This window comes from Morone saxatilis, unplaced genomic scaffold (genome assembly GCF_004916995.1).
Source record: "Morone saxatilis isolate NCDOM2014 unplaced genomic scaffold, NCSU_SB_2.0 Contig8, whole genome shotgun sequence".
NCBI lineage: Eukaryota > Metazoa > Chordata > Actinopteri > Moronidae > Morone > Morone saxatilis.
The window spans coordinates 4,560,305-4,572,812 of NW_023340257.1; the positions used below are offsets into that span (position 1 = coordinate 4,560,305).

Here is a 12,508-nt window from a genome sequence, read left to right on the forward strand (position 1 = left end):
GTCAACACTGATAACACAAGTACCATCATTTACTCCAAACGTTGTTTAAAGGATGGCAGCTTCATGATTTGCATGTTTATACACAAACACACACACACACACACACACACACACACCAAATTACAATAAAGATAACATGCAGCCCGAGTGCTGTATGTTATCTGCAAAATCGAGCAGATTCTTATAGACTCTCTTACAGCAGAGCAGGCATCGTGATAATGCAGTTGCACACAAATCAGAAGTCACCAAACAACGGGGAGAACAAACGAGGCGCAGGCCAACACCTGTCGCTTTCTTTGGAGAAGGGCCCTTAATTCCCCGGGCTGATTCAGTTTGGGCCGAGGGGCCGCCAGCAGCAGCTGCCAACTGAAGGCATCGCGTTACATCCGCCAAACAGCCGGGTAAATCTGCTGAGGCTCGGACACAAAAGCCAGCAGAATGAACAATTGGTAGGGCAGAAAACAGAAACCCACTGGCAGTCATGCTGAGATGCTCTGATGCTTCAGGAAATTGCACAAGGACACACACAAATATTTTTAATAATGTCACCAAATGAGCTTTTCTATGCATTGAATGTATATCACGGCTCATTTTTGAATAAAAAACATCCCCCGGGTTACATTGAACAGTTATTAAAACATTTATCAGAGTTTTATTTAGAGTATGTGTGTGCTCTGTATCACTCTAATAGCCGGTTCTGTTTCATGGTAATGCAGTTTGTACAGCTGAATGGAAGTACAAACAGTTGATCAACACCAACCAGTGGGGGAGAAAAAAAAAACAGAGCGGTCGGTCCCAGAACCCAACAAACTGTCTGATTAAAGCCCATCCAGCTCCTCGGGGCGCAGACCGCGGCTGACCGGAGACAAAGGGAGTGAGCGCTCATTGGCTCCGGCCGTGTGCGCTCTGTTGTCCCCCAGCGAGAGCAGCTCAGCCCCTATTCACATGTTAATAAGCCCCTATAAATACTAACAACAGCCACTCAGCGCCAGCAGCACGTCTCACTAGGATTGCACAATAAACATAGGGCGCCTCGCCTCGCCTGCGAGTTAGTCGATTTTTTTTCTTCTTTCTGAAACCGGTTCCGTTTGCCAGCTGCCCCCTCGCTGACGACTCGGGAGGAAAAGGCAGCAGTGGGAGAAGCCACAGAAGCGGCGATCCAACCAACATGGCCCCCTCGGCTCGACCCAGCAACACCGGACTTGGCATGGAAGAAGATTCCGAGTCCGACTACGGGATCCAGAAAGCGGACAGAAAGGTAGGCTCTCTCTGGACACGCGTGGCAGTGACGCACTTGTCACGCCGGTGACAGTCTGTAATGCATTCCAAGAGGAGAGAGAAATAAACATGAGTTGTGTCCACAGCTGTAAGTTGCTATCGTTTAATGAAGCGTGATCTTTGTGCTCCTGCAGATTAGGAAACCTCTGGTGGAGAAGAAGAGGCGAGCTCGCATCAATGAGAGTTTGCAGGAGCTGCGGACTCTGCTGGCAGACACAGACGTGAGTACAGCGCGCACATACTGCACCTTTGCGATGCACAGGTAGACCTCTGGTTCTGATAGAGCTCTGCTGCTTCTTTCTACAGTTTCATTCCAAGATGGAGAACGCAGAGGTGCTGGAGATGACGGTGAAAAAGGTGGAGGACGTACTGAAGAACCGAACCCAAGGTCTGCACAACTCTGTTCAACTTCCACTCTAATACTACCTACAGGTCCACTAAGCAGTTCAAGGGGATTTAATCTTAAAAAGTCTGTATATGACTCAGGGAGTGGACTGCATTACTTTTCAGTTATACTCTGACAGCTAAGGATTGCATCCTCCTATAACTTCAGACCTGAGTGATCCGCCCTGTGCATGATCATAGAACCCAAATATTACAATGATAAAATGTCATTATCAATATGGATATGTGACCAAACTGGTGTTTAATTTTCACTCAATCTCGTGTTTAACTATTATTATATTATTACCATATTATAATAATGATGTCCAGTCTGATATTAAGACACTAATATCATAAAAATGTTGCCCGTTCTAAAACTGTCTACTAGTCTAAGTGGACTCATCCAAGTCTGGACAAAGGGATAAAAGGATCAAGGGGTGTTATAGTGTATGTATGCTCAAGGTTTAACTAGAAAGTTAGAGCAGTGGTTACCAACCTGGGAATTACTGGATCATTTTACTTCAGGACTCACTCTGGGTGAACTGGTCAGGCATATGGGACGGATGAACAGAGCAAGTAGACCATTTTTTTAATTAAGGGAAAATAGTTGGCAACTACTGATTTAAAAGCTATGAAAGTCATCTTGTGGTATTTTAGGTTTTATCTGTGTTCTAACCTGGATAACCAGGAAATAGCAGAAGTCCTGCAAACCACCCAACTGATAGTGACCTGGCTGGGACCACAAACATAACCTCTCCTCTCTCCTCCCACAGAAACAGACACACTCAACCAGGAAGCCAGTGAGAGGTTTGCGGCCGGCTACATCCAGTGCATGCATGAGGTCCACATGTTCGTGTCCAGCTGTCCCGGGATAGATGCGACAGTGGCAGCGGAGCTCCTCAACCATCTGCTGGAGTGCATGCCCCTGAACGAGGACCACCTTCAGGACGTGCTGATGGATCTAATCACCGACACTTCTGGGAGTAACGGCAGCACTTGGCATGGAGGCGGGGAGGCACTCTGCACGAATCTGGCTTCGCCTGGAGGAAGAAGTCTGTCCAGTGGCTCGTCCTCGGCTCTCTCCCCCGCCCCCTCCACCACATCCAGCGAGGACCTGTGCTCCGACCTGGACGAGACCGACAGCGAGCACAACCAGAGCTCCATCGAGGGCTTGGAGAACAGGGAGGCCCTGAGCACGCCCACCATGACCTACCCTCGGTCTATGTGGAGACCCTGGTAGGGGTCTGGGGTTTGGATTGGATGCAGTTGGGATATGTTTTAAGATGTGACACTGGGCCTCTTACTGGAAGGGAAAATTCCACCCTACAACACATGGACTCAAAAATAACCATTCATTTTTTGTGGTGTACCTTGCATTTCTGGGCTCATTTAGCCCTGCAGACAACTGGCCATATGCATGGATTGTTTTTTTTCTGGATTCTTCACATTGATGTTCAATAATCAAATCTGATTTAGAAGACACCAATTTGTCCACTGACAACAGCCTCATTTGACCAAAATGCAGTGCAACCACAGACACTTTGTGCTCTGTGGAGGGACCATGACTGTGGCTTTACTCCTCACTCAGAACTGAATGCAGCAGCCTTACCATGGCATTCTGGAAAATGTAGGACACCATACATTGAAACAGACAGTGCAGGTTTTCATCAGAAAAATACGCCATAAGTGCTTTGGATGGCACAGAAAAATGTCTAAAGGCTGGAGTTTTCCTTTATCACATTGGAGGTGCCCTTCCTCTCAGGGGCCCCTGCAGCATGGGGCCTCCTGAAAATACTCCTCCTTTTCTTTTCAGTTGTGACTCCCCTGGCTTTGAGTCATGTGTTGTGACTTTTCTTTACACCTGGAGCAAAATGAAATCTTCCCTCTCAACACTCACTTATAACCCAACAAAGGACAGACGAGGAGCAGTTCAAGTTCACACTTTTTTGTGTCAGTAACTCTGTGTGTGTATATAGGATTTGTACGTGGAGAAAAGCTCTTTTAGAAACTGAGAAGTTTGGCAATGCCTCTGATTAATATAAATATTTCTATTGTATTTCATAAGACCTGTAGTTTATTGGACCAGTAGCCTCCTCCAGAATGACCACTTTATGTTGTAATGATGTCTAGAAATGCCTTAAAAATGTCTGAATTTGCTAAATAAAATAATGTAATTGAAAAGCTGTGTGACTCCACTTAATGCAATATGGTAGGAAACAGGATAAAAATAGGTATTTGATGAGATTAAAACAATTTATTGTCGAAAATGTACTTATACCCATTGCTGTTATCTCAAAGGATGCCTGGCTGATTTGTGTAAAGTGATTTAGGCCAATAAGAGCACAGAGACTCAAGTTTGATTGCATGGCCCATTCAATCACAAACACCTTTTAAACAGCAAATAAGTTGGCATATAGTAAGAGAAACCAATAAACAGATAACGCATGCGGCATTTCTCATAATCTACTGTCCAAATAAAAAAAAGTGTTTGTGCTGTGCATATTTTACTGAGACTAAAAGTCTTCTATGATACGTTGAACGTTAAGGATGTAAAAATCCCTTTACAAGATTATATCGTAAACATAAGCTCTCCTCCTCCTACCTCGGACCTGCAGTCCCTTCCCACCAGGAGGACGCACGGTGCGGTGCGCGCACATGAAAGAGTCGCACCTCTCCAAGTGTCTTTACTCTCACCTCACATACAATGGGCATATTGACAACGGACTGTTAGATCCTGTCTGGACTGTCTGGACCAGCCATCAACCTACAGCAGAGCAATGTGGCCCCTCACTTTCCTGATATAAAATGAAATGGAGAATAACCGGTTTCCAACCGGAAAATACGCCTTTTCTCTCGTTTTCCACAACACAGTCGAGACCAATTAGACCACATCTGATATTGGGTGAAATTCACACGTGGTTCACTTTGTCTGTTGTCAGATGATGCTGGAATCTTGGAGGGATAATGAACAGGGTGGGGGCGGAGGTGGAGGGGGGCCGGGTGTGAACGTCGGAGGAAACACATTGAAATGGGAGCGGAGGAGACACGGTGATCAAAGCTGCGACCATTTGACAGAGGAGCGTCAAATGGTCGCAGCCACAAAGGATACAGGCAGGCTCAGATTCTTCAAAGGGACCGACCAACCAACACACACACACACACACTCGCACACACACACACAGGCTGCTGCTCGCCCTCATGGCTTTTGACTGACACTTGATCACCTAAAGACTGGTGCTATCAGGGTGCAGGTGCTTGTTGGTGGCACTTTTTAATAAGGGTACATCATACATACATGAATGAACATCATCATGAGTCATGCATTAGTTCAGTAATGCTGAACTAATGCATGACTCATGAGGATTTAATGCAGGCTGTATCATGGATTTATGTTGCTCACTACAAATAAGTGATCATGTCTCTATGATGTTTTGTGTTCACACCTAATAGATCATCATTTCTATGTGAATTAACACAATGTTCCTCATACATTCATCAAAATATGACCAATTAGATGGATTCCTCTTACATAAAAGCTTTGTTCAGGGCTTTACATTTGCTCAGCCTCTTTGAAAATAACTTCATATTTCTATGAGAATAAACCCAATGGCATTCATGACACATTTACAGACAGTGGGTGGGTCCTCTGTTTAGGGTATTTTTAAAGAAAAACTTCAAAATGTGATGGAAAACGTATTCAGATCCTTTACCTAAATGAAAGTATCTCTAGTTCAATGTAACTGTTTCTATATCAGAGAGTGCTGTAATAAAGGTGTATTTATAAATCCTATAGGCCAAGTGCATCATTTATTTCAACTTGACATGAAGTTCTCTTAATCTGCTGTTCCCTAATGTCCCCAGCAGTTCCTAGTTTAACATTCAAATATGAGACAGCTGTCTTTTACTGGAACTATTACTTCTTCAGGCATTCTACTTTTGGTCTTTTGTAGATTACAGCCAAACCCTGTTTCAGACAGAGTAAATTAAATTACAGTATACAATGTCCATAAACATATGCTTAGTCCCCAAACACACCAGCCATTGTAATTTTGGACCGCTTTGTAGTTTGAAACCCTATAGTGTATGTTCCAATATATGAAAGGAAGCAGGTGGGTGGATGGGTGTGGATGTTGATTTTAAGGACCCTCTGCCAAATTAAATTATAGTCACGCCCCATTCTGTCTGGTCGAACCAACACACCACTGAACTGAAACCTCGAATGAAGCCGTAACTTTTATAAAGAAATCTAAAAATGTAGCCAAAACATTACAATCAAATAGAATTAGAAATTCCTACTATTACAGGAAATAGGCCACCACCTTTAGGATATTATATAAAATGTAGTGTTTTTGTTAGAATGCATGTACAAACCAGAGTTCATGACTGGGAATATTTCCCGCCATCAAAACCCTGTATGTCAGCACAATCTGCTAACTGACAGATGACGGGCTGAGCACATTACCAGATTTAGCTTTAGAGGGGGAAAAAATCAGACAGGAGGGAGGACTTTTTCCAAATGCATCAGCTGTGGGTTTGTGAGCGTGCATATGAATTCTGAGGTTAAAGGTCAGTGCAGTGCAACAGTTGGCGTGAGAGCAATTCAACGGCGGAGGCGAGCATATGGTGCTGAAACAGATCCCCGGGGGAACCCTGCCATCCTTGGGCGCTTCTCAACTGTCTTTGACTGTGAGAGAGCAATCGCTTCCTATTGGGCAGCAGCAGCAGCTTATATGAGCTGTTTGCAAGACACACTACACTTTGGACTGACATAGAGCTAAAATGATAGATTAATGGATTTATTTTCTTTGCAAGAAAATGTATATTATTTAAAGGGAAACTTTAAATTAATATTTAAACATAATTGTCAGTTTACATTTGGGAAGATTTACGAGGTCTGTGAAAACAGTTGTATAAAGAAATCTGGAAGAGCTTTATTAAGTCTGAGAGAATAACCCATTTAAAAAAGTCTGTCTCTTGTGAGTTTCAACTTTATAGAAATGCAATCAGAAGTTCCCCCACTGCAATGATTCATAGATTAGTCAGTTAAAAGAAAATGCATTTTGATAACTGATTTATTGTTTGTAGTCCCCCTCCACTCAAAAATGTATATTTCTTCATGTTCCTACACTGTTTGAATGATGTATGTGCAGAGTTTGACACTAGAAAGATGTTTTCACTACATTCATCTGCTGAAAGTGCGTTTTGAAAGTGTTTCTCTGTGCTCATTGAAAATGTTAAGATTTTAAGGGGCAGGGCCTATGAGCATGATTTTCTGAGGATTTGTGAAGTCAATCAAACTTATACAGTGTGATGTAGAAACTTGAGAATGGACTTCACAGTGAAGTAGGAGACATCTTGTATCCAGCAGGAACTTTTGCATAATCATAGATTCTGGTATTTTAATGAGGTAGTATTCAATGTGGAAATTAACCTTTATTGTGTAAAACATATCAGACACACATTACTGTTCCAAGTAGATTATTTATGTCTGGAGGGGATATTTAAGTTATTTTTCATGCTATAATGTGACATATTTGATGGTTCCAGGTTCTCCAATGTGAGAATTTGTTTTGGTCTTACATTTAAAACACCTGAAGATGTCATATGGTTTTCTAGGATATTGTGATCTGTATTTTAAATGTTTGTCTGCTATTCTATAAATTTAACAATCCATTAATTGATCAAATAATCAATAGATACATAATTTTCAGTTGCAGCCCCATTTATCACTAGTCTTACGAACATTAGCAACCCGTCTGGTATTAGAAACCTTTCCACATGATTCATATCCCTTGATCTGTCTTACAAAAGAATGGCTTTATTTCATTTATGGTATCATGTGTAAGAGGGCAGGCAAGTCACCCTACCCTCCAACAATGGAGATATAGCCATTATCACAAAGCATGTTAGCCAGTGGCCAGGCTTTACACTGCCATCAGCCTGTCAAAGACATGGCTCTAATGCAGTGAAGATAACCAGCCCAATAAGCTGGTCTAGTTGGCCTAACTAATATGCTAAGCTAATCAGCATATACATGTTACTAATACTATTATACTTTATTTCCCCATCATTGTTTGTAGTGTATGACCTTACTCTGCTCAGCAATGTGCAAGAAAACCACTCATCAGAGTCACAGGTTATATTTCTGTAGTTTTATTACAACATAATTTCCATATCTCAAACAAACACATCTTATCTACAAAAATGCACAGAACTGTGCTAGTTTAATACCACAGACTCCAGTGGCAAGGAAACAAATTTACATGACTGTACGCAGCATTGTGTGCTTGTACCGTGTGTATGCATTTACAGCTCAGGGTGCTACCAACGGCCCACCAGTGTGTAATCATTTAAAAATAGATTCCCACTATGAGAAAGGTAAGGCTTCAGCACTAGTGCAGAATCATTCTCTGGCTTACTCTCAGCATTCAGAACAGCTTATGTCCACATGAATTAACAACATTCTTCCATTCTTAATAGTTTATACACAGGTGAGCATTGGAGGCCCCCCTTTGAGATATTTTGCACAGAAAAGAGACAAAAGGTGGTGACAGGTGGCTGTCCTCTTTGTGCACACATTCATTCAGAGAGACAGAAAGCAGACAGAGACTCTCTGTACAAACCCATCACTCACCGGAATCACTTAAGTATCTGACCACTCTGTCCATTGCGTTTGCCCACATGTGTACACATGCTATGTTCTGCTTACAGTAACATGACCTGGGATTCATCAGAGGTAGGGTCCGTCCCCAATGACACTCAAAAGCCATTATTTTTGTCAAACAAATAAAATAAAATACGCAAAAGAAAATTTTGAAAAATAGAACAATAAAAAAAAAAGTTCTGACAAGTGAACAGTGAACGAGAAATGAAAAAAGAAAGAAAGAAAGTAAACCATGAAAACAAACTAAGTCAGTGAGGTGCTCTTGGTCTGGTCCGTCTTACATTCACAACAGTTTCTCTGCTGTAGCACCAGGGTTGTTCCCAGTTCTCGTGCTGTTCACCTCGACTGCATGGAGCCAATGTGGATCACAGTTTTCTTAATACTTCATGTTAGATGACGAGGGGCTTGCATGGTTGCTGATGCATACATGTCACCATTTCCTGTGTAACCCAGGGCCCTTTAGAAGGTCACTGAGGCAACATGGTCCCCATATTTGCTACAATTGTAATGCTGTTTACCAATCAAAATCTATATTTCAGTGCTGATGCTAAAACATATTTGACCCAAAGCTTTTACATTACTCAAGGATGTGTGCTGCAGGGACGTATGACTTACAGTCTTTCTGGTGGTGCCTGAAAAATGCCAGTTTTGTAAAAAATAAAAACTGTATTTCTATTTTTTGATCCAGAAAAATACATGTGTGAGAAAATGAGCAGAGGAAATGTCTCAGAAGTGGAGACAATATAACTTTGCATAAAGTATAAATAGTACTGGTTTGTTCTAAAAATAACATTTTGTAGTAGAGATGCACCATACTGACAGAAAAAGAATATTACTCAACAGTTTTTGCAATATTCTGCAATGTACATCGATATAGTTTCTTAAAAAAAAGAAAACAAAATGTGCCATTTTAAGATACAAATTGGATGTCAAAAGGAACTTGTTAGTTTGTATAACCACCATCCTTTTAACCTCTGCTTTTCACGTAGCAATTCTGATGTTGACTTTTTTACATAAGCAAAAATATTTCAGCAGCTTCTTAATCTGTGATGATGTCTGCTTCTTCATAGCACCCGTGCTGTTTTAAGTTCGGCAGATGCCTACAACACTTTGAGGTTAATCTGTGAAATGGACAAACTATCTCCAGTTACTCAGTCACTTGAAATTTCCTGTGGAGTTAATTGTCAACGCCTGTAAACTGTTCATATACAAGTACTAAGCTGAATGGATTTGGCTTAAGCTTAAAAAAATCTATTCTAGATACATTATCTGGTAGAAAATAAATAAGAGACTTAGTTAAATGATCATCGTGCACTACGTATCAGATTGTCACTGTTGTAGAAAGTTACAATCAGCCTTCCGTTGGCTGTAGAGTCAGGTTCTACCACTGCTGTAGGCGATAAACACTCATCCATGATGCCAAAGCAAGAGTTCCTGTCCCTGCCCTTTGACCGGGACTACATCATCCTATGAGCACCGCATCTATTCTAAATAGTTCCTAGTGGGCAAAAACAAAGAGAATCCTGGGGTTTGAAGGACTTGAATGGCAAAAACAAGAAAACACAAACATAATGTCTGGTAGTATTTAAACAGCAATGCTGGGCTGCTTGTTAATAACATCTTTAAATTGTTTATTGACAATTATTTTGTCAATATATATATATTTTTTTCATCAAATATATTAAGATGTCCACTATTAACTTGTTTAAAATTGTAACTCCTCGCGTTGCTGTAAATCTCTCTGACAAAGCAGATGAGATACAGTTAAATAAAAATATATTTGGGAGGCCAAAGGTCACCAACCACACAGTCAGGTCATTTCTGTGAGAGTCTGTGTGTGTGAGAGTGCTGGCAACTTCGGCGGCAGTCCTCCGCACAGCACACACACGTGAGCGGCACACATTCTCATATTCATTCACTGGCAACAGAGTTCTGCTTGAGTTCATGTGTGTTTGTCTCACATCCACATTGTGTGTGCGTGTGTGCATCATGAGGGTCCATGGCTGGTCAAGTGTGTCCCCCTGCTGGCCGTGTTTGTTCACGAGCCAGTGTCTGGTTGAGGCTGAGACTCCTCTGATTGGCTCTGGGCGTTCTGGCTCTCTTGGCGCAACTCCTCCCCCATCTCGCCCATGTCCATGTCTGGCAGGTCATCCTCGATGTGGGTTGCTGCTGCATCCTCACAGTACACACACTCCTAAACACATACACAAAACCAATGTTAAATATATTCAAATGAGACTTTCTGCCAGTGAGAATTGTGATGATAATAATGTGTAAAGCATCTTAATATGTTGTTGCAAACAGATTTTTGACTGATCCTGACCTTCACATTGATAGCGGCAGGTAGACCTCCCCTCCTCATCCAGGGGTGTTCCTCCACTAGTTCTCGTCGCTGGTCAGAGGAAAAGTGAGGCTGGCTTTTCTGCATCTGTCTCAGCCTCTCCTTATCGTCTCGCAGAACCTTCTGAATGTCCCTGAGGGTTAGAAAACACACACATTACAGTTTACCAACGAGCTAATACATATAATGGTTCACTGCAAGTGTGGAAATAACAGAAAGAACTTTTAAGTAATCAATCACGAATAAATATGCACACTATCATTATGAAAAAAATAAAAAATTATATCCCAGTCAGTGGCTTACCTGGACGGCATTTGATATGTCATCATAACCTTGTCGTCAGCATTGGCCATGAGCAGCCAGAGGGGCTCCTGGAGAACGTATTTGATGAAATGCTCTCCGTCCCCTTGGGTTGAGACCTTGTTCTGCGACCGACCGCCTTCAGAGTCTCCTTCGCTTCTCGTCTTGGCTTTGGTCTTGGGGTTGTGTTCCAGGGAGTCAATACTGCCAAAGTATTTGCTGGTGTTGCTGCTCCCTACGCACAATTTGAAAAAAAATAGACTTCAACACATGTACTTTTTATAGGAAATATTGAATTTTACTTTACAGGACCTGTAAAGCCTGGGTGTTTGTCTACTGACCTGTTCTACTGCCTGAAGCTCTACTAGCTGATGTACCACAGCCTGAGCCCGATCCTGAACCCGATCCTGAGCCTGATCCAGAGCCCGATCCTGAGCCCATGGAGCCAGAGGTCGCTGATCCGGTGCCGGAGTGGGAGTCCTCCTGCTCTTGCAGCAGGATGTCAAGCAAGTCGCAGGACGAGGAGTTACCGTCGCTGTGAGCCCCATCTCCTGGAGACTCCACCTGAAACACAAGGCAGCAAACCATCAGAGATAAACCCTCACACTTCAGTGACATGCCGTGACAGGCTTTACATGGAGGTGTTAGTGTGTAGTTACTGAAGCTTTTATAAGACAGGATTCTGATGTGTCTCTCACCTGTTTGTGGTTTTCAGTCTTGGCGTTGCCTCCGTTCTTCTCCCCTGGTGCTGCAGCTGTACTGTTGCCAGCAGAGGGCGCTGTGCTGTCCTGCCGTTCCACTGAGCGCTGTCCCTCCTCCATGCTCAGCAGATTGAGCTGCAGGGGCGAGCTGCACCGCGACTCAAACAGCGGTGGCGACGTGGTGGGCTCCCTCGCTCCAGAGGCTGGGGTGGAGGAGCGTGATGCTGCACCCTCTCGGCCTAGGGCTTTGGGGGGCTCGGTGGCAAGGCTGTAAGGGAAGGGCTGAGCTGGATATGGTGCTTGAGCCACAAACTGAGTCTGCACTGGGAAAGAAGGCTGGGCAGCGAAGGGCTGCTGGGTAGTGTAGGCAGTCTGAGGGGCCTGGAAAGGCTGCTGGGTAGTGTATGGGGTCTGAGCAGCTTGGAAAGTCTGCTGGGTAGTGTAAGTGGTTTGAGCAGCCTGGAAAGGCTGCTGGGTGGTGTAGGGGGTCTGAGCCGTTTGGAACGGCTGCTGGGGGGCAAAGGCAGTCTGCACGGGAAACGGCTGTTGGCTGGTGTAGGGGGCTTGTGTTTGCAAGGTGTAGGCTGGTTGCGGGGGCTGAAACGGCTGCTGAGTAGTGTATGCAGGTTGTGTCTGGGTCTGCTCGGGGAAAAACGCAGGTCTAGGAGCTGCCCCCAGCTGACCTATCTGACCTAACTGTCCTATTTGGGGGAAGAGGTAATTGGGTAACACCAGAGCCACCACAGGTGTAACAATGGGTGCAGGAAATGGAGTGGCAGTAGGAGGGGCTTGGGTACTCTGCCCCTCTCCAAAGCCTGCGGAAAGGGAGGGGGCAGGGGG

The 12,508-nt window shown here is 43.6% G+C and overlaps 2 protein-coding genes across 2 annotated transcripts in view; one reads left to right on the forward strand and one right to left on the reverse strand.

Moving 5' to 3' along the window:
- Nucleotides 1-715: 715 nt before the first annotated feature.
- her13 (hairy-related 13) lies at nt 716-3,823 on the forward strand. The gene is made up of 4 exons (XM_035679697.1): nt 716-1,258; nt 1,413-1,499; nt 1,585-1,666; nt 2,436-3,823. The coding sequence occupies exons 1-4, from the start codon at nt 1,169-1,171 to the stop codon at nt 2,900-2,902; spliced, it is 726 nt and encodes a 241-aa protein (XP_035535590.1). The 5' UTR covers nt 716-1,168; the 3' UTR covers nt 2,903-3,823.
- Nucleotides 3,824-7,799: 3,976 nt separating this feature from the next.
- Nucleotides 7,800-12,508, reverse strand: part of LOC118341557 (period circadian protein homolog 2-like) — an 18,212-nt gene continuing 13,503 nt past the window's right edge. Inside the window, exons 19-23 of the mRNA XM_035679832.1 lie at nt 11,666-12,500; nt 11,309-11,531; nt 10,971-11,202; nt 10,650-10,800; nt 7,800-10,520 (exon numbers count right to left, since the gene is read on the reverse strand). Of these exons, the coding sequence (XP_035535725.1) occupies nt 10,365-10,520; nt 10,650-10,800; nt 10,971-11,202; nt 11,309-11,531; nt 11,666-12,500 (1,597 nt within the window). The 3' untranslated portion in view covers nt 7,800-10,364. The remainder of the gene's footprint in view (nt 10,521-10,649; nt 10,801-10,970; nt 11,203-11,308; nt 11,532-11,665; nt 12,501-12,508) is intronic.